At 35.9% G+C, this 21310-nt stretch overlaps 3 protein-coding genes across 4 annotated transcripts; 2 read left to right on the plus strand and 1 right to left on the minus strand.

Annotated features, from left to right (window-relative positions):
• The first annotated feature begins 9532 nt into the window (after window positions 1-9532).
• On the plus strand, window positions 9533-12698 carry LOC112458699 (methyltransferase-like protein 7A). Of its 2 annotated transcripts, none has more exons than XM_025022458.1 (4): window positions 9533-9593; window positions 9726-10236; window positions 10791-11050; window positions 11193-12698. In XM_025022458.1, the coding sequence occupies exons 2-4, from the start codon at window positions 9864-9866 to the stop codon at window positions 11451-11453; spliced, it is 894 nt and encodes a 297-aa protein (XP_024878226.1). In that variant the 5' UTR covers window positions 9533-9593; window positions 9726-9863; the 3' UTR covers window positions 11454-12698. The 2 variants fall into 2 exon arrangements, with proteins under 2 accessions (XP_024878226.1, XP_024878227.1); XM_025022459.1 differs by having other exon boundaries at window positions 11227-11359.
• A 427-nt stretch (window positions 12699-13125) lies between these two features.
• Window positions 13126-19156, minus strand: LOC112458705. The gene is made up of 3 exons (XM_025022465.1): window positions 18830-19156; window positions 17280-17385; window positions 13126-17169 (listed from the first exon to the last, which is right to left on the minus strand). Exons 1-3 carry the CDS (start codon window positions 18901-18903, stop codon window positions 13357-13359), a joined length of 3993 nt encoding a protein of 1330 aa, XP_024878233.1. The 5' UTR covers window positions 18904-19156; the 3' UTR covers window positions 13126-13356.
• A 534-nt stretch (window positions 19157-19690) lies between these two features.
• Window positions 19691-21248, plus strand: LOC112458702. Its single transcript, XM_025022463.1, has 4 exons — window positions 19691-19974; window positions 20103-20753; window positions 20850-21037; window positions 21123-21248. Exons 1-4 carry the CDS (start codon window positions 19875-19877, stop codon window positions 21171-21173), a joined length of 990 nt encoding a protein of 329 aa, XP_024878231.1. The 5' UTR covers window positions 19691-19874; the 3' UTR covers window positions 21174-21248.
• Window positions 21249-21310: the final 62 nt, after the last annotated feature.

Genomic DNA, 21310 nt, shown 5'->3' on the forward strand with positions numbered 1-21310 from the left:
CAGAAACTGAATCGTTTTTTAAGTGTGTCATAGACATTGGTATGACAGAGATGACTTTCCGGAAGATCGTAACAACCGCACCACCGCAAGTTTCCTTTAATGTAGAAAAAATGCAACGTCTTATAATACTTGATCAAAAACTCTACCAATTAATAATGATAAAGCGATACGTACGATATAGATATATATAAATATAATTATTCATAAATTATTGTAAATTTTATCTACATTGTTCAGATGTTGCTGAAATTAATTTTTCTGTAAGAAAAAAATCTTTATATGTCATGTGTATACATATATACATATTTTTTTTACGTGTTTCTATTTTCTAAAATATTTTTTTTCTCATTGCGTGCATGAGATTTTAATAATTTGCTTTACTTTATTTCTTGCTTAATATTTCCCTCGAGAACATAGACTAGCTTCTTTCTCGAACTCTCGATGGTAAAAGCTGGGAAATCAGGATAGGACCCTTGGTTCATACAGGGCTAGTGGAGGGCTAGAGTCGGCGTTCTCTGTAGTTCGATCGTGGGCGGGGCGTCGCGGTACACGGCGTCGTGTGTGAAGCAGAGATTGTCAATGAACGGTATTGTTGGTGCGCCGCTCTGCGGAGGTGAATAATAAATGGCTGCGCTGCCATGTTCCAGGGACGCATGGATATCAGTTGACATTCTCCTTACCTTACTTTCTTTCCTCTATAGCGTACCATTTCCTACCATTCGCTATCATCCACTACCAATGCTACCGTTGAATCGGCGCGCAAGACTCTGTTCCTCGTAATTTTTCGACACTTACCGACAAAATATGGAAATATGGAAATATGGAATCCATTAACATAAGATTCGGCGTGGTAAAAAAAAATATCCGGTATGCGAGCGAGATAGGACTCTTAAACTTGTCCTTAAACGTGTCCATGGTCGAAAAACCTTTGAACCATATGGATCACATTCTCCCTTTATATCTTTACATTATCATTTGCCATTTTTTAAGAAAGCAATTATTATTCCATATGGCGCGCTATCACGCAGTGTTCCAGTGCAGCCGCAACTTGGATAATTGTTTTTATTTTTTATAAAATATAGAATACAAATGCTCCACGTTCGAGTAAGTGAGCGGTCGGAGAAACTCTCTCCTGCGACTTACGTACCGCGACACGTGACTCACAACATGTGACATGAATACAAGTTTATGACACAACGTCCCACCAAGTATTCGTGCGAGCGACCGGTTAGGATTTCACGGTCACGGTATCGACAATATCGATCATCGTCTTTTCATAATTGAGCAGATTAGTGTTTTACGATTGCACATTATCGTCACGCGCGTCACTCAAAATTGTGCCGCCACCGCGTGCGATCACCGCGTGATGCTTCGCTCGAATCCATAGGGGGGAAATAAGAAAGAAATAATGAATGCGACTTATGTTTCACGGGACATCGTCCGGTTAACCATTGTGTCGCTTGACATCCGAAAGATCGAAGATCAAGAGCGGGATGTTGCTACATGCGGTAGCTTCCGCTCTGGGAAACTGAGCCCTCAATGCCCATCGTTTAACCGTGACGCGCGATAAAGATTGCCAATTCACAGCATTGAAACTCCCATGGATTCTTTAGTCATTTTTCCATTTCTTTTTTTCTCTTCTTTTGAAATCAGCAGGTTTCGATGCGAATAAGCAGAATTTAATTTTCCGAAACTTCAAAACCCGTGTCTTTTTTTAATGCTAATTGTCGTTGTAGCGATGCGAACGAACGCAACTCGTATAAAATGTCGGCAAAAAGAAACGATACAGTACTATGGGTGCGTTCGCGCTATTAGCGCTATTGCATTATTTTATATCTTTATTTGCTCATTAGATGTAAAACAAGGATAGAATGACGCGATAACGCTATAATAGTGCGCTCCCCGAACGTATCCTAAAAATACAACGAATTTAATATAGAAAAGAATTAGTGCATGAAAGGTTTATAGAAGGTGCGATTGATAGAACATATGTGAGAGAGAGAGCGAAGAAAAGTAATTCCCTTCATTTCCCTATGAATTAAATGCATTCTTGGACACTACCGCATGCAGTATTATACTGCAGCGTATACAGAGTCCACGAGAAAACAAAGTTTCACAGTGAAAAGGAAACGTTTCGCTGCTTTTTACAATTTTACATGATGATAATAATCTTTCACGAATACAAAGCAACAATATGTTTTTTTTTCTATTGTATAATCTCTGTTCGTATGTATACAAGAAAAATAATAAGGAAAAGAATTTAAAAATAATTAAAAGGATAATTTTTGCGTTGTTTTTTTTACAAAAGTCTGAGCAAATGTGAAAAATTTGCTTTATATATATAATCATATATAATCATATTTTATATACAATTATTACATTTATATATGATTATATATAATTATATATAGACAAATAAATGAACAATGCAAAACAATAAAAAAATAATGCAAAAATTATCCTTTTAATTATTTTCTAATTCTTTTTCTTATTATTTTTCTTGTAAAGCTGGTGACTGATCAGGAATCGAATTATTGGCCATATTGGTTATTTATATTTTTCATTCGAGTAAAGAATCGTGCAATTCATTACTCGAAATTATTTCCAAAAATTTGTATCGATCGTCCTCTGTGATTTCTTTCGTGAATCGCGCGCGCAATAATTTCATCAAGATTGCTTCGCCATTACTTGTATCTCGATGGGCAAGGTTGGTGGAGTTGAGAAAAATTTACCTACCGCGATGATCGATTCCGACAAACGAAAATAAATAACACCGCAATCTCTCTCTCTCTGAAAAGTATCTATTTTTCACCATGTTCTTCACTGCACGTTTTCGGTATTCGTTACCTGAGAGAGCGGACACAAGAAAACAGCACCATCGCACCGCCACGGCATGCGGCATGGCACGGCGGCATCTAAATCCAACGATCGGCAAAGATCGTGACAAACAAAGGCTCTCACAAATCGGCAGCTCCGCCTCCGTCAGAAACGAATCGTCGGCCAGAGGCTTAACAATGCCTTGGCATGTTTTTCAATATTTAGCCATCATGACTTTTCGTCGGGCCTTTTGCCCGAAATCTCCGTGTCGAATTGGAAACTAGATAATTCAATTAGGCGACAGCTGCCGTCGTAGCTATATACATACACAGGTAGACCCCGTCATGAGATTATAGAACGACCGTGAAGAAGCAGGCAAAAGGGGAAGGGAGGAACGCGGGAACACACCCTCCGTTATACACTTACGGTAACTGAGAGAGAGAGACCTCGATGTGTTTATTTGCCCCGCCGATATTCCCGCAGAATGATTTGCGCGATCAATCTTTTCTTTCCTTTTCTTTTTCTTTCTATTTTTATCTGTCAACTATCCCATAGGAGCGAGATCTGAAACATTAGAAATGATCGATGATATATCAATTCAACGTGATAATGATAAATATATGTTAGACAACGTGCGTTGAAATGTCGAGATAGCATGTAACAAACAACAGTTACGAACAGTTAGTGCCAAGTGTTTCAATCTTTATTAATCGCTCTTAGCCTTTTGAAACATTTAAAAATGCCTCGTCGAGTTGCCGTTTCAAGCGTGAAATCAAATCCGAATCATTAACATCGTGTGACAATATAGCATTATTTAGCGAATTACGCGAATGCCACCAAAGGGGCACGACCAAACTCCCGGCAGGATTTATCGCATAGTGAATTCTCGAAAAACTTGAATTCCTCGATATTTAACTGTTTAGATAACTGTTCACATAATTCCAATACATCTTCTTTTTAAACAAAAATTAAAAGAGGAGAAAAATTATTTATAAGCGTTAAAATATTAAAAAGATAAAAAATAAATATTCTCTTCTTAAAAACGAAAAAATAATTTTTTTAAACTCGAAAAAGGGAGAATAGAACGCTCATTAGGTATTATATGCAAATGCATGAGATAGCTTTTTCGAAAGTACGTGTATTTAAAGAGGATGCCGTCACACATAGCGGGGCAGGCGGCGGGAGGTGACTGCCAACTCTAAATAATCAAATTTTTCGTCGCGTAAAATAAACGAGTTTTAGCAAATGAATATGTGGAATACATTTAATTAGCTGTTTTCTTAAGGTTTTAAATCATTGTTTGTACAATTAAAACCCAAATTGAAATGTGTCAATATACTATTTTATTTTTACAATTTCTTGATAACTGTGTAGACAAATCATTTCAGTCTTCGTAAAAGTCCTTCTATTCCTAAATATGTAAAGAATTATTTGCATCTATTTTCATTAAATTCTAATCATTTTTGATACGCTCTCGAGAGTTACATTACAGGTATCATAACATTTTTGCCTAATCTTTGTACAAGAGAGAGAGAGAGAGAGAGAGAGTATATTAATTACTTAACAACCATGCAGACAGTTGTCTTCAACTTTGGCATAAACGACAGATTCCCATAGACCTAAATATCCTCCATAAATTTCAACTAATTCTTATCATATCGATTTGAGCAATCAACCTCCTTAACCTTTTAACTTTTTAATGAAGCGTTTTAGGAACATGTTTTACCTATATAGGATCATTTTTGTTTGTCTTGATGAGAAGAACATGACGTACATAGCCCGTTCAACCTTTTTGAAACACCCCGTACACGTGCGTGATAAATAGATTATCGTTCACGGAAAATTAAATAGTGAATGACAAGCGCGGTTGGATACGCGTTGAGAGAAAATTTTTCACCAACTTTTCTGTCATCAAAGGAACTGCAGGATGGCAATTGAGAGAAAGGCTGTGCTTTCTTCGGGGAGAGCGGCGTTTCTTTTTTGTGGTCATGGTAAATTATCAAAGTTAGTAGCATTTAATACTTGTACCGCCGATTCTACTTGTTTTCATCTTTTCCTCACTAGTTGCTACGTAAAACATCACGTGTATGAGAAAGAAAAGTTATCCGACGCATTATACAGATTGGCAATAGCTCGATAATATTGCGAATGTGCGCAGAAAAATATTGTGAATATGCATGATTTTATCTTCGGTATTAGTAACATGTCTAATTTCTAATACGGAAGAGAAAATTATAGAATGTCATTATACGACAGAGAGCCTGGTAAGGACGTAAATTTAACTTGAACGGCAGTCGCGACTAGTCGATCCGTATAATATTTCAAAGCTTGTTCATGTTGCTAGAAAAAAATATTAATACTTTTCACTCTTAACATTTTTCTCGATAACTATCGAATCTTTCATTTCGATTCCTCAATTTCTTGAATTAGCAATATAATTTGCGAATATTTTTCAGTTATATACCTACATATAAATTTGCTACGTTTCTTCGTTCAGCACTAAGCGCCACCCAAGAATGAAAAGAGTCCCTTGATGGACGCCAAGTATACTCGTAGCTTGTACCACGAACAATGCTGCTATATTGTGAAAATATTGATTAAAATTCACCAACAATGGAGACAATGCCACAGACTTGGCTGTCTTAGGCCGACACTCTAAAGAAAAAAAAGCGGCTCGAGCATCGTCTTCTTCCCGTCCGTGACACGACGGCTGCCATATCGAAACAATACCTTTACTCTTTAGTTTATTGTTTATCACATTAATGAAAAATATTCCGCGATAATATATATGTATATCATATTAGTTTGGAAGCATCACTGTTAAACATAGAGGCAGAATATTTATACTTACATATAGATAATTCATGCAAATAAAAGTGCCGTATGTTACGTTCACTATATACGGCATAAATTAAACTTTTATAAGCACTTTCGTAATTCATTACAGCTAGCGTATTCAAAAACTTAGTAAGTTTCTTATTCAATCAGATTCGATTATTTTTTGAGCATTAATTGTTATTGATTTTGGAAACAATTCACAGAAATTCACTCCGTTGCATCGAACGATTCGTTTCCAATAACTCTCGACTCAAGTAGCGCGGCCAAACGCTCCTTTTTCACGCTGACGCAGTATTGGATTCGAACCGCGATGTGCGTCGATTGCAGGATTTAAATATTTTTCACTCTTCAGAGATCAAGAAGATAAGTGAGCGGTTGACTTCGTGCTCGGCAATAAGCTACCAGCGGCACTTGAAAATTTCAGGTACGTATGTAACTCAAAACTGCTGACGTGTGTTTCTAGGTTTCTTAGTAGCCGAACTTGAAACAGAATAACAAGCGATGAAAAGTCGGAAAAAAGAGGAATAATTGTTCTTTTCTAGGAATGTTCTAGAGAAAAGAGAAGAACAGCTCCGAAATACAAAACGCGATATTTCGATTTTCTCCCCCATTTTATCCTTTTAATAAGAAAATTGCAGCGCTTAATTGCTGAAATAGAAATTACATTCTTTGATTTCTTTTTCTACATTTGCTGCGCAGCAACGTCAAATATCAGAATATCACCCCAGCGTTTCTTTTATCTTACTACTATACTTACTATATAAATTGTGAGGTTGCGAGAGTAAACAGCGTTAAAATCGTAAACTGAGGTCTGAAGGATGTGTATGTTATAATATTTTCAGGTTTTTAAACACTATCTTATATCCTACTATTTCATACAGAAGAGATAATTTCTGTGAATGAAGAAAGTTGTGTAAAGCAGAGGAGGGGATCGTTTTAGAAACACGTGCTTTAAAGCGAGTGTCAACGTGTCGCACAATTGCGCTTTGACTAGACGCAATGTCCTAACTTTCAGAAATGTTTATAATAACATTTCTAAAATATGAATGGATTTCAATAAGATCCACTTCTTCCACGGTAAGAAATTCAATCACCGCCCTTGTTTGTTACGTGTATCTAAAAAACACACACGAGTTTGAACTGTTCGACACACTAACCTAACTGATCACGACACCTCAATTCAACATAATGTAACTAAAAACTTCAAGTAACAACTCAATGAAACGCAAAATTTTCTATGGCGCAAGATTCGAAAGAAAAAAATTAGGAGGCATATTACTTTCGTACTGACCCTCGTAATAATAGTCGTAATACTTTTCCCCTCTTCTTATCTAAAGTCTTCTTTCGCATAGATAAAATAGATAAGAATAATGTTATACAAGTATATTTCAACCACATATTTGTACTTATACATTTATATAAAAATTCTAAACAAAAATAATCACATCAGTATTGACGGATATCCAAATAAGAATCTGAATCTGAATCTGTTATGCAGCAAAAAATCCATTGAATATCTATGCGCATTAGATTGGATATCTACGCAAAAGTGTAGTTTAAAAATCTAGATTAACGGGCGTTAAACCGTGTCGTGCGTTTTCGTAGGAAAGAGTAGCGTGCTTAGACGGAAACGCACGACAGCAGATGCATCGTTAGCCGCGCGGACTTGCTCCACTTCTTTTTTTCTCTCTCTCTCTCCCTATTTAGTTGCGTGCGAGGAAGGATAAGCGACGGTGAGCAGGAGGCGAGCGATTACGTAAAGTGTGGCGGCATTTAGCCCAACTAATTGCGCGAGAACCGCGGCGAAAGGGAGGACGGTGCGCGCGCGCGCGCTGACGATCGCATATGACGATCTTTTGACACGCGACGCCGACTTGTTAGTAACGCACGCGGCCGGCATATGTCGCTTTTCTGACAGCATCGGCGCTCTCTCTCTCTCTCTCTCTTTCCCTCCCCCCTCCCCCCATCCTCCCTCTCTCTCAATTTGTTCGAATACTTGCGAATTAATTCATTAATCTGTTGCATTTATTCACCCGTTGTGTACGATAAAAACGTAACAATAACGATATCGCGGATAATTTTGACTATTTTGAGATAGTATATGTATATAGTGTGTATAATACTTTTTGTAAGTATGGAAAATTTATATTCTATTGTTTTTTTCTTTCAGGAGTAATAATATTATGATGAGTATATATCATAAATTATAAGTATATATACATATATATTATTGTGATTAAAAGTTTTAAACATGTTACTAAAAGCGTATATATAAAATCAGTAAATGATACACTTACTGTTATAGTCAATGTATGCATTTACTAATCAATGTATACATTTATTAAATTTTATGTTTCAAATTTATATCTTTTAAAATAAGCAATATTATTATATCATACTGATATTAGATTAGATTGGGTTAGATTAGTTTTTTTTTTCCAGGGGGCGCAGCCCCCACTCCTCTATCTCACTACACTCATACTTATACATTAGAGCTCTGTTAAGTGTATACATTTACTGAATTTCACGCTTTTACTATAACATATACACGTGGTAGTTTTAAAAAAGCATTTCAAAAGATTAATTTAAAATGAGTATTATATTGATAATCATCATAGAGATGAATATTAAACGCTGTTTAATACGTATATAATCGAGTAAAAAAAAACGATGGTACCGTTTCGTATTTAGCACGCAATTATTATCGCGTCCACAAGGGAGAAATAACGATCATTGCAGACGAGATGCATTTGATCTTGGGGCAATTCTTTCGAATCAACGAACCACCGTGAAAACGGCCGATCTCTCCGCCTCGATGTCGCAAACAAAACGCCTCTCCACGGACTCGTGAAATGCTCTTCAATGGAATCTGTGCTCGCGCGTATATGTACCGCGGAGCGCGAGTACTCGGCCGAACAGACCGAAATTGCTCGATCGCGCTTTTTGTTTGTGGTCACTCTTGAGGCGGGCTCGAGAACAAAGAGGTGCCCTTCCAGCGTCGATGTATTTTTGCTTTCATTGAACATTCTTCCCCTCCATACCCCCCCCCCCTCTCTCTCTCTCTCTCTTTCTGTATAAGCTCATTTTTCTAAAAAACGTTATTTCGCTAGTACTCTTTTTTACGTACGTTAATGCGAATGTACATACATACATACATGAGAAAATTAAACATACAAATTTGATCGTGCGAGGCGTTAAGTTTGATAATCTTAATAGAAAAAAAATAAAAAAGATTTTTCCGTCGTAAAGAATTATTTTTATTGTGAGAAATTACCTACTGATACACGAGCACACGAGCACAAATAAAACTTATAAGTCGAGAAAGAAGAAGATTTTAATTCTTATCTTATCGTGGACTGCAGTGACGGATTTATTGGTAAGCTAATAAAGAGTTAAGTTCCGGGGCCTCGTGATGCCGATGAGAGCCTTAATTCCGACTACCGCCGAATCGTTTCCCGGTTGTTGATATGTCGTTTCATATTTTTCATTTCTTTCTACTCTCGGAAAAATATTTATATATGTCAGTTATTTAATTAGACGATAAAAATGTTAATAGAAATTTATGATTTATGATTAGGATTGTCGATTATATCTTTTTGCATTAACCTATAATATAACTAATTGTATCTATTTTTGTGTGAAACATAAAATAATGCCGCTTAATAAATTTTTTCTCCGTTGAGTCTGTTAATAATAAATAAACGAATACATACATTTATAATTATATATTTTTCAATCAAACTTTTCATTGAAAATAAATTCCCCCAAATATTAACCATAGGCTCTCGAGAATGTATACCCGTCTCTGAATGAGATTCGACAGCACATTTATACCGCATTTAGCAAACAGCATCAAGTAAACAGTCAGAATAGTAACGCTCTTACGTAAAGAAGTCGTGACCAAAACGTCTCGTAATCGTGACATGAACTAATTAAAAGTAAATAGAGTAAATATTAAATATAAAATCAAGTATATGTAAAGAACGTAAATCTCGCCATATTACGTAATTATAATGTTACAAATACAAATAAGGAAGGTAACTATGATATAATATTGTATTATTTTGTAGATCATTCTTGCCTGAAAAAGATGAATTAAGTGTAAAGAAAAAGAGAAAACTCTAAACTAACTAGAAACTTTGCTTGTTACAACACACTGATACCTCCCTCCTATATATACCTGCTCTTGTGAAAACTATCCGACGTGTATGTGTATGTCGCAATGTACTCAAAAGATTCGATTAACAGCGAATCCGTGCTTATTGCCTCGAATCGTTAAAAAAAAATTCACTCGTTCATCGAAAATGAGCAGTACCGACTTATGGATGCGTGACATTCTCGCGAGTTACGGAGTGATCCTATTGATCATTTTATGCGTCGCGATCTGGATGATTGAGAAATGGCCAACGTTACGGAAGGACACCTACAGAGCTCATCTTTTGGGATTCGAGATGGAGTGCGCCGAGCTGGCCAGTCCGTACAAGGAGCATCTCTTTAAAGTGCTACAGTATATTGTTTCCAACGATGAAATGTTACGATCAATGGGCTCTATTCGCATCCTTGAAATTGGTGTTAAAACGGGTGCGAATTGGATTAGCGCGCGCGCGCGCACGGTATCTCTTTTGTAGTTTATACGTAACGAATGCGCAACGTTTCCGCGATATCAAAGTCCTCGTTACTCGAAGAAGATCGGTTAACAAGCGTTTGCCTATCGTCCGTGTGTTTAGCTCTCCCGTCTTATTCTTTTTATTTTTTATTTTTTATTTTTTATTTACTTCATCCAAATTAAGCATCTCTCCTCTCATTCACATATCTTGTTTTATCTAGTCTATAGGAAATAAAAAGAGCTTTTGTTTTTTCTGTAATTTTAAATTGCATATATTTCGCGACAAATCTTTTTATCAATAAATACTTTTCAAATATATACGGATAAGAGAGAAGAGAGACATTTAATTAACCTATATCTATTAATCTATCTCGTGTGCTCCGAAATAAGGCGTAACACGAATGTGTATATATAAAGCTGTAAAATTCTTTCGCCCTTTCCAGTATATTTCCAATATATTTAGTATACGGAATTAATATTACATTATTCGAGTAAATATTGATCTGATACAAGCGCATCTTGATCGTAGGCGAAAACGTACAGTTTTATCCGGAGAGTACGCACCTCATCGGTGTCGATTGGAACATCAAACTAGGCGAATATCTGGTCAAAGGAAATCGTTCATGGCAATTTTCTCATGTGATTATCGAGCGATTAATAACGGGCGACGGGAGTTCCTTGAAGGAAGTGTTAACGGGATGTGTGGATGCGGTTGTGACAACTAGGTCATTGTGTTCCGTTAAATCGTTACAATCTACCCTTCAGGAAATTCGACGGGTATTAGCTCCGGTAAGATTTCTTTACGCAAAAATTTCAGGTTGTTAACTACATCAGAATTATATCTATTTATATACATATATATGTATATATCTAATTGAAAAATTGCGAAACGTCGATACATCATCCTTTTCTTTCCATTGCAAACTTTTAGGGCGGAAAATATATTTTCGTGGAACACGTTCCAGAAAAGGAAGGCACTTTCATACGATGGTTGCAAATAGCGTTGACGCGAACCGGCATATGGCCTGCTTTATTTGGCGATTGTCGTTTAGATGTTGACTGCGTTGCGGATATAGAAAACGCTGGTTTCAACAAAGTTTCATGGACATTCTTAGCTTTGGAAGGATATGTCTCACATCCGTTTCATTTGACTCTCTCCAGACAGCACGTGTTTGGTATAGCTACGAAATAAAAATTCGACAAAATTGGAGATAAAATTCAATAAAAAAAAGAAAATATATATGAAGGAGAGTAGAAGGTGATGCTTTTAAACAGAATTTAATAACCCCTACTGTTAAACATACGGTTGCGGATCTGTTATATTATAATTATGATATAGGGCTGTTTCAACGAGGAGCAAGTCGGAAATCTTATACTATTATTGAACGGAAATTGACAAGATTATAATGTAATGTATGCAGAATTGCTTAAAGAAAATATACATATCCTCTTCTATGCAAAAATTTGGGGAAGACAGAAACTTGTACATATTCCAACAAGACAATGATCCTGTAATATAAACATACGCTGAGTTCGATAAAACAGTTATTTTACAGAAGAAAATAATACATCTCAGCTGTGCCTTGGTCATCACAAAGTCCGAATATTAATCCTATAAAGCATTTATAGAGGGAATTAAACCGATAAATTCCGTAAAATCAACGATGTAGATAGACGATCGGTCGATTTATAACTGTGTTAAAAGAAACATATAGCATGGAATTTTTGCGACATTACAAAAATTTATTTATAGCATCCTAGGTAGTAAGATGACGTCTAAAGAATGACATAAAATAATATATAATATATTATTTATTTTACTGTTATTATAACAAATCAATTTATGTTAAAAACCCAAACCGCACTTGCTTCTATTAAATCCATATATGAAATAAAATTCAGTGTTAACTTAAATACCAACGTGACTCTGATGTGTGTGTGCATGCATGTGCGTGTGCGCGCGCGCGCACACACACACACATATACGGACAAATTATAAAAAATTGTAAAACTCTTAGGGGTTTGGTATATATATACTTTGCATAGTTAAAATTAAATTAAAAACAATCAATAAATTGCAGCAGACAAATGTCGTATTTGCGAATTATAAAAATTCTTAAAATTCTATTGACTTTCGAATATTTCTCGCACACAAACCAATTCCTGTATCTCATACATAAATAAAATTATAAAAAATTCGCATTAAAATATTCTGTGTAAGAAAGGCGATATCGGTGATACATTAAAACTTGTCGATATTTATATAATACTCTAATAATCATATATAATAACTTAAATACGCGCCATTTTTATAATAATGCATATGTCAACGTTGATGCATAAATTATATCTCAGATATATTTTAAGCATAAATAACATTGTACATATACTACATATTGTCCAGCTCTTCGAGCATACATGCTTGTGTATATATATGTATATTTATATTGTATAATATATATATATATATATATATATATATCAAATTTATATTCTATATTCAGAATGTCTATAATTATATCGTTTAGTTGTATAATATATAATATATGTCATCTCTATATATAATAGAATTAAGAGAGACACACATAATTAACTATAACTCATTATTCCTCAAAGAATTCAAAAAGTTAATTTCAAAAAGACGGGGAAGAAACGATTTCTTAATAAATAAAACAGAAAATATATTTTTTCTGTAATCCCTGTCTTCTGCTGTACCGATTCATTATATCTATTAACTTTTTATCATATTTTCAGTCTACTTGTAAATATGCAACCGTAACTTATGAGGTAGAAAGAAAAGATTGAGATGAAAAGAAAGGGCACAGAAAGAAGGGAGGGAAAAGAGGATAAGTATTGCTGTTATATTTCTCTCTAGACGATGCGCTATATTTATTTTATTAAAGATATGAGCTTATTTTATATTCGCTACATATTCCGTACACGTTATACCTACAAGTATATTTTAAACAATTTCGTAAAATTTCACATTTCCTCTATACACATCTGTACATTTATACATTCTTCATACATTTTACAAACATACATCATGCGGATTTTAGTACATATATTTCTTGAAAATTAAACTACAAAGTCTGCTACAAAGTTTCGTTCGAATCGGAAGAATCGTAATAACTTTTCGTTTGGAACGTCAACAATTTTCTTACCGTAGGTGTAACGTACGTTTCGTCATGCGGAATAACTAGTGAATTCTTAGATTTGTCCGAGATTTCCTTATGTTCCGGTAAACTCCGGTCAAGATTAGTTGCCTCGAGGTGCCTTGCATTTGAAAACATTTTTTCTCGCACGTGTTGCGTCTTGCATGTGTTTCGTACATCATTTATAGGAGAAGAGGAAGACGCATCTTTTCTTGTGTCACGGATTCTTGACTTAAAATCACCATTAGATCCTTCATTAGCCAATCGTTCGTTCGCTTTAGCTTCTTCGTCGATTGGTGTCGATCTGGTTCTTACGTCGTGCACCCGATTGTGCTTTTCAAGAGAAGAATTCAATGAGCTTGAATATCTCTTGCTGTACCTCTTTGCAACAGAATCGTTAAAGATCTCTTCCGGATTTACACGATTGTGATGTCGCAATCTATTGCGAATAGAACTTTTTAACGCTTTAAAAGTAGATGAACTGTTGCTTTCTTCAGAATCTGAAGAGTTTGTGTCAAATGTTTTCGTTTGGAAGAACATAACATGGACATCCTTGCGATCTATCCCATTCTTTGTTATCGCTCCATTTGAACTCTTTCGACTGTTATTATTTATTTTATTTTTCTTACTATCCAAAAACGAAATTCTTGCCCTACGTTTATCTGAATTATCAACAGCAAAATCGTTGTCATCTTCACTTGAGAAAAACACAAATCTTTCATTTTTACGTATCCGTAAGGAGTCAGCTGCGTCAGTCGTTCGCGTACCGTCAAAAGATTTGATCTCGACAACTCCACTACATTCTTTCTTCTCTTTTATCGATCCAATATCTCTTTGTACAGTTTCTTCCGACGAACGAATTACCATACTTAAGTTCCTACTAGAACGATCATTGTTTTTATTGCTAATAATCAACTTGGTCTGATCGCAGAATATTTTTTCGGCGATATTTGGTTTGTCTAATATATCGTCGTCTATTGACACTTTTGATCTTTTTCTGGGATATTGTATCGATCGAACAAAATCATCTTCATCTGACGTAAAAGATAAAACTGAATATTTATCTTGGCTCGCTTCACTACGATTTTTATGTCGAAATGTTTCCTGCTGAAATGTAGAATCTGATTCTGTCTTACTTCTGTCGAAAACTTGATTTCCACTTTCTGCGACAATGTCGAATATATCACCTATTTTATCATTATTTTCATTGGATTTGGCATTCATTCTTAACGAATAATTGTTACGAACTGGTCCAATAGCTGCTCCATTTTCATGAGCCAGAATTTTGGAAGATTTTCTAATTTGAGATTCCCGTTTACGATTAGTTTGCAGACTCGTATTCCGCGAAATCTTCTTTTCATTGGGAAAACTATTTGTATTTGTAACGTTGCTGATCTCCTTAAGACATATATTTCCAGGTAATCGCTCCAATACGACTTTAATTTCTCGAAGTTTTTCATTATCTTTCTTATTTGCTCCATATGGATTAGAAAAGTGCGCCTTAGATTTATTTGATATCCCTTTTTGCCAAATAGCATCATTTTTATTTAAGGCTTGCATCTTCATCGTTGTACTTGTACAATTCTTTGCTGATAATGGCAATCGTTCCAATAAAACTTTAATCTCTCGCAGTTTCACGTCGTTATCCATTTTGTCTTTTCCGTATAAATAAGAATATGTTTTAGATTTATTCCTAACACAGATAGCATTATTCTTATTTGAAACCTGCGATTTCATTGCTGTATTTGTACAATCTCTCGTTAATAAGCGTGGTAGTTCCTCTACAATCCGTAGCTCCTTATTCTGGCTCGCGTCGGTATCCCTCAAACTTGATAATTCGCCGCCTTTCCTTTCTGCATTCGAAGCAGAGAAGTTGTCTTCGATATTCAATCTCAAATTAAGAGAGCAGTCACTTAAAGAAGAAGCATGCTGCGATGCATTTATGTTACATTGGCAAATAAGAATAGTACTTTCATCGCTATCTATCGTTTCTACTTCCAGATTTTCAATCTCGCAAGAATCCAACCTTTTGAATTTCTTTAAACGCCCGTCATTATGTACATTCTTTTTTTGCGCAATATGGGTATTCTTCAAATATTTGCCAAATTTGAGCTTACGTCGTTTAAAAGGTTTAATCCGCTCTAAAAGTACGATTGGCTTTAGATTAAGAGACGGTAAATTTTGTTTACGTTTCTCATTGTTTATAGAAACATTTGTGTCATCGCATTCCCTAAACGGTTTGTCATCTCGTCGTCTATCCAAATTATTCTGGAAAGCCGATAAACTTTTGGAAGAGCTGTCAATATTGGAATCTTGAATCCTGTTGTCATTTGTATACTTGTTACTAATGTCTGTAATCGTTTTATTGGAAGTACAAGAAAGTTCTCTTCCCTCTTTCCGTTTCTTAGAACCAAGGCTCCTTTTAACAGAAAGAGAACGTTTATTTTTGCCTTTGTGAACCAAGACCGTGTTCTTTCTCTTAATCGTACCATCCGGATCTAAGGCAGGATGTAAACTTTGTTTTGTTCCAGATAATCTACTTGTACCATGTGTTTCGGTTAGTATCAGGTCTACAGGAGAATCGCGGCCCGTGTACAATTTCTTACGATGGAAAGCTGTCAGACTCGTATCTTTTGCAATAATTTCACGCGCAACGTCCGACGTTTCCGACACCTGCCTCCCGTGAAAAGTATCCATTTCCAGCATCCTATCCTGACCTGAAACGTCATTACTTTTATCATTCTCGACCAATCGTTTTGACGTCTTATCAAATTGCCGAAAAATGGATGCAATGTCGTCTATAGTTTGCACATCTAAATTTCTTTGACTGGTAGTCGACTCATCTATATTATCCGTTTCCTCACTCTGCGAATAAATATTAGATTGTATCGCGTTAGCGGATACTAGGGTACTAGCTACTGCGCCATCACATATTTCTGTTGCCGTAGATTTTGTCCTTGACATTGGATACAATTCGGTGTCTGAAACATCAACATCCACATCCACATCCACATCCATCTCCACAACAACATCATCAACATCGGCATCGGCATCGGCATCGGCATCAACATCAGCGTCAACGTCAACGTCGACGTCGACGTCGTCAACCTCAACCTCAACGTCAACGTCAACATTGCTATCGGCATCGTCAACCTCAACGTCAACGTCAACATTGCTATCGGCATCGTCAACGTCACCGTCAACGTCAACGTCAACGTCAACATTGCTATCGTCATCATGTATCACACAATTCATTCTTGTAGTTTCTATACATTCAATTTTATCATCGGATGAAGCTCCTACATCTTTAATAGAAACCTCTTTCAAAGATTTAGCCTCGATACATTTTGCACCTTCTATAATAGCTATAGTATCCGCTTTCTTTGTGACATTTGCATTTGATAGAATGTAAGCTGCAGTATCTACAGAACTGCAGGATGAGTCTTTTCGCTTATCACCTGCATCTATCGTATTTACTGAATTTACCGCATTTACAGCATTTGTGACCGGAGACCCTAACAGAGATGTAGTTTCTTTCTCGCTTAGAGACGAACCACTTTCAGACAGCTCATTCTCATCTAAAAGTACCTTATAGGGCGGATTACCAGTATTTATCCAATACTGTACTAAAGTCGCTGGTTTACGCATAGGTATTCGCTGCCCACAACTATACTCTTCCTCGCTAATTGCTTTCTCTTCTTCCTCTTCTTCGGGTTCTAGAGTATCAACATTTAGCTCTATATCATCAGACATCTAAAAGTAAAATGTGAATTTTTTGCAACGAGCAAAACAGCAAGTATCATAGGGTGTGATGAGTAACAAGAGTTCTCAAACGTGGTAAAGGCATTCAAGAAAACAAATACCTCCTTGGAATATTTATCAAACAAGTTGCTCCAAGTTTTCTCCCGAACCTCCAGAAGTTCTTTTGGTATTTGAAAATTAAAGGTACTGTCTTTTGTTCCCGTAATCCTACACAGAAGACAACATCAGTTAAAAATAATAATAGATGTACGTACACTGAGCCTTATGTGAGTCACGAAACAAATTTTTAATTGGAGTGATGAAGATACTCTGGTATCTTCGTACATCTTGTATGGAATTGGATGGAACAAATGTGAAAATAAATTATACTTATGTTTACTAAGTAAACTTTATTTATATCAATATTTTATTTTTATTCTATTACAGAATGTCAAAATATAGTAAAATAACTTGCAATTTTTAAGATGATTGTGAGGAACCTTGGTTATAGAGTAATGGTAAGTTGTTTATAGAATGTTTGTCGCATACTGTTTTATTGCAAGTATCTAGTTGCAAACTTTCCGTTTTTCTTCGCTTTTAATTTAAATCTCGGCGAAATATAACAGTTGCTGACAACTGCAACACGTCCAGTTGAGTCATATATCTGGCACTAGATGAAGCTGCATTTGCTGGGTGACGTATTTCATGTCCAAGAACGTCTTACATATAGCTAAACATATAAATGACTTATCCTACTACATTGAGATTTTAGACGCGTGCTTCAATGCAGAGTTCAAAAGCTAAATCTCGTAGGAATTTTCTGCATCTGTCTGTTGAAAAAGTCTTGGATGTTCCATATATACATATAATTTACACTGCTAGTGCTGCAATGTGGATGACATGTAGAAGAGCGCCAGTGTGGTCAACAATTTGTTTTGCAGTCTCTGCAAACCAAACATTGAAGCACCCATCCAAAATCCCATTGTAGTCGAAAAATCATTTACATAGGTTCAGCTACGTAAGACGTTCTTGGATATGAAATACATTCTCCAGCAAATGCAGGTTCTTCTAGTGCACAGAAATATGACTCAACTAGACGTGTTGCAGTTGTCAGCAACTATTATATTTGCCAAGATTTAAATAAAAAGTAAAAGAAAATAAAGGAGGCTTGCGCTACTTGCGACACAAGGCAGTATGCGACAAACATTCTACAAGCAAGCCAACGTGCCATTACTCTAACCAAGATTCTCATTCCAACCAAAGTAATCATTCTAAGCACTGTAAGTTACTATATTTTAACACATTTTTTAATAGAATAAAAATAAAATATAAACATAAATATAATTCATTTTCACATTATTTCTATCTAATTCCACACAAAATGTATAAAGGTATTCAGATACCTTTGTCATTCTAATTCGGATGTGTTAAACAACTTTTGGTCCCCTCCCTCCCCCTCAAACTGAGAAGATCTCTTCCCTATTAGGTAAACCTGTTCAAAAATAGTGCTAAAATAATCTATTTTTCGACTTGAAAGTTCTTACGGAGTTTTTGCTTCCCTAATGCGACTAGAACGTAAAAAATGTTTAATTTAAAATCGCCAAAGATACCCAGTCAGCCCAAGTATACCTCGTCACTCACACAAGGGTTAAATTGATATATGTTAACTTACCTTTCGATACCTTGAGAATAAGACTGCGAAAGAAAGTCATTATTAATGTTGTCATTCACTATGCAATTTTCCATAAGTTGTTTTATGTCACCGCGTCAATAACGTCGAGTAAGATACTTATATGATTTGTAAACAAACTCGTAACTGTGACCCTGACATGTGAGAGCCATGGAAGAGGAATAGAGGATTGAATGCAGATTGCAAAATCAGCAGAATGTGACTGAACGATCGACAACGAGTTTGTTTTTCTTTTAACTGCACTAGTTGAACTAGTGCACACTAGTGCAGTAAGTAGGTCAACCCAGCAAACTTGCATAGCATAATGGAGCATAGCATAATGGAGGATTCACACTGGGTGCGTTCAGCCGATACTCCGCTAGCCTAGCAATCGTGAGCAGTCGCTCGTTTTCGCTCGTTTTCTCTCCTTTTAATCCATTGGGTCAAAAGAGAGAAAACGAGCGAAAACGAGCGACTGCTCACGATTGCTAGGCTAGCGGAGTATCGGCTGAACGCACCCACTGCGTCCAATGTTCGACGTACGACGATCCAACATCCAATAGGAAATTTTTGTCTCTAATAATAAATTCTTTTATTGGATGTCAGATCGTCGTATGTCGAACATCGGACGCAATGTGAATCCTCCAAAAGCGTCCCAAGAAAATCGCCGTCATTGCGCCTCTCATTCTTCTCTTTGCCGATTCTCTAACGAGAAACGTATGCGCCAACTCTGCTCTAACAGAAAGGCTGCAACGTGATTGGCTATCGCACAGTTTTTAGCCAATAAGCTTGCAGCTTTTCTGTTAGAGCAGAGTTTACAATACGTTTGTCAATAGAGAATCGGGCCCTTGATTGGTTACCCCCTACTATGTTTCCTTTCCGTTCTGCTTTTCCATTGCGCTTTTTCTTCTACGTGGGACTGCACCCTTTATGTATTTTATCCTCTATGACATTTGAGTAGTATTAACGTTTCTCTTATTTGAAAAAGTCAAGACTCAAGACTGTTGTATTATCTTTCACATTCACATTTCTTCAAATTGCTGCGACTATGTCGGAGATTAAAGATGATCCGCGAGAAGTTCTCGTTCTTCTGAATTCATTAGGATTCGTCGGCATTACTGCGATTCAACTAAAAGCGTTTATGAAAGGTAAGTGCATTACTTGCAACGCTTTATTTTCCTTTTCCGTTTATTTTATTTGTATCCTATTAGTATTATTATGTTTATGAAATACTTTGTTAAAAACAATTGTGATCATACTAAATTTTTCTTTCTAGATTTGAAAATATATAGAAAGGTAAAAGAACGCGAAAGGCAGCAACGGAAAGAAGAAATCAAAACAAAAATAATTAGCAAACAACAGGCTCTGCTCAAGGAAGTTTATAGACATCGCAACACAGCAGATTGTTCCTCGAGTAATATCATTCCTTCTGAATCTTCAAATTCCCTCGACGATGAGTCAGTGGTAAAAGTTAGAATAAGGTGTATTCCTAAGGAGGAAGATGTACAAAAACAAAAACGTTCCAAAGCAACTGCGATAAAATCAGATGAGAAAGTGTCAAAAGCAAAGTATGACGAGGAAGATGCTATTCAAGTAGCTGAATCTGATAGGATTCATTGCGAACGAAATTATTTTAATACTAAATCTTGTCCTGTTATCAGAAGTTCAAACAACGAAAGCAAACAAAATATTTCTAAATGTTTAGTAAAAAATGATCGTTTAACAGAAAGATGGAAACAAAATTTAAGAATAGAGGAACATATGAAACCAGTGACTTTAGTACAAGAACATTCAGCGAGTGCACCTGTTTTGTCGAATCAAATAAGTCGATCAGAATCAAAGAGTATTACATCTGATCCGACTGGAAACATGCGCGCGCAAAGTACCTTATCTGCAAGATCATCAGTTAATTTTGCACATAAATCATGTAAGTTGTGCGATGTGTATTGTGTATGTGTATATGTACTATATGATTTGTTCAAGTTTTTAAGGGTTTTTGGCCATTTGTTTTGTTTGTATCCAGTTATTCGGCCATGGAGATTGCAGTCGGAGGCACAGAAAAATATTACTAACAAGAAATGTGACCCTGTTGCCCTTTACCAAAAGTACCAACAAGAATGGAAGCAGATATCTTTTCCTGGAGAAGCAAAGCACTCGAAAGTAAGATGGGCTGTACGGGAAAAAATGCTTGGTACAGACCCACATCCCGTGGTAAGATTCGCAAATTGTCACAATGCCAGTAATGAATAAGCGTTGAAATTTTTGCTATTTTTTAAGTTTTTTTTTTTTATTTTAGCCACTTTCCCAAAAATCGATGACATACATGCCGATATTAAAGAGGAAGTGATGATGTGTGATAACGAGTTGATCTTAGGAGGAAGAAATGTACACGTCTATGAAAAATTGATTCGATACACATAACATGATAATAATTAAACTATTTTACTTTATCTAATATTTTTTTAATGACTTAATCTGGATATT

The sequence above is a fragment of the Temnothorax curvispinosus genome, unplaced genomic scaffold, assembly GCF_003070985.1.
Source record: "Temnothorax curvispinosus isolate PA1 unplaced genomic scaffold, ASM307098v1 QBEX01009133.1, whole genome shotgun sequence".
NCBI lineage: Eukaryota > Metazoa > Arthropoda > Insecta > Hymenoptera > Formicidae > Temnothorax > Temnothorax curvispinosus.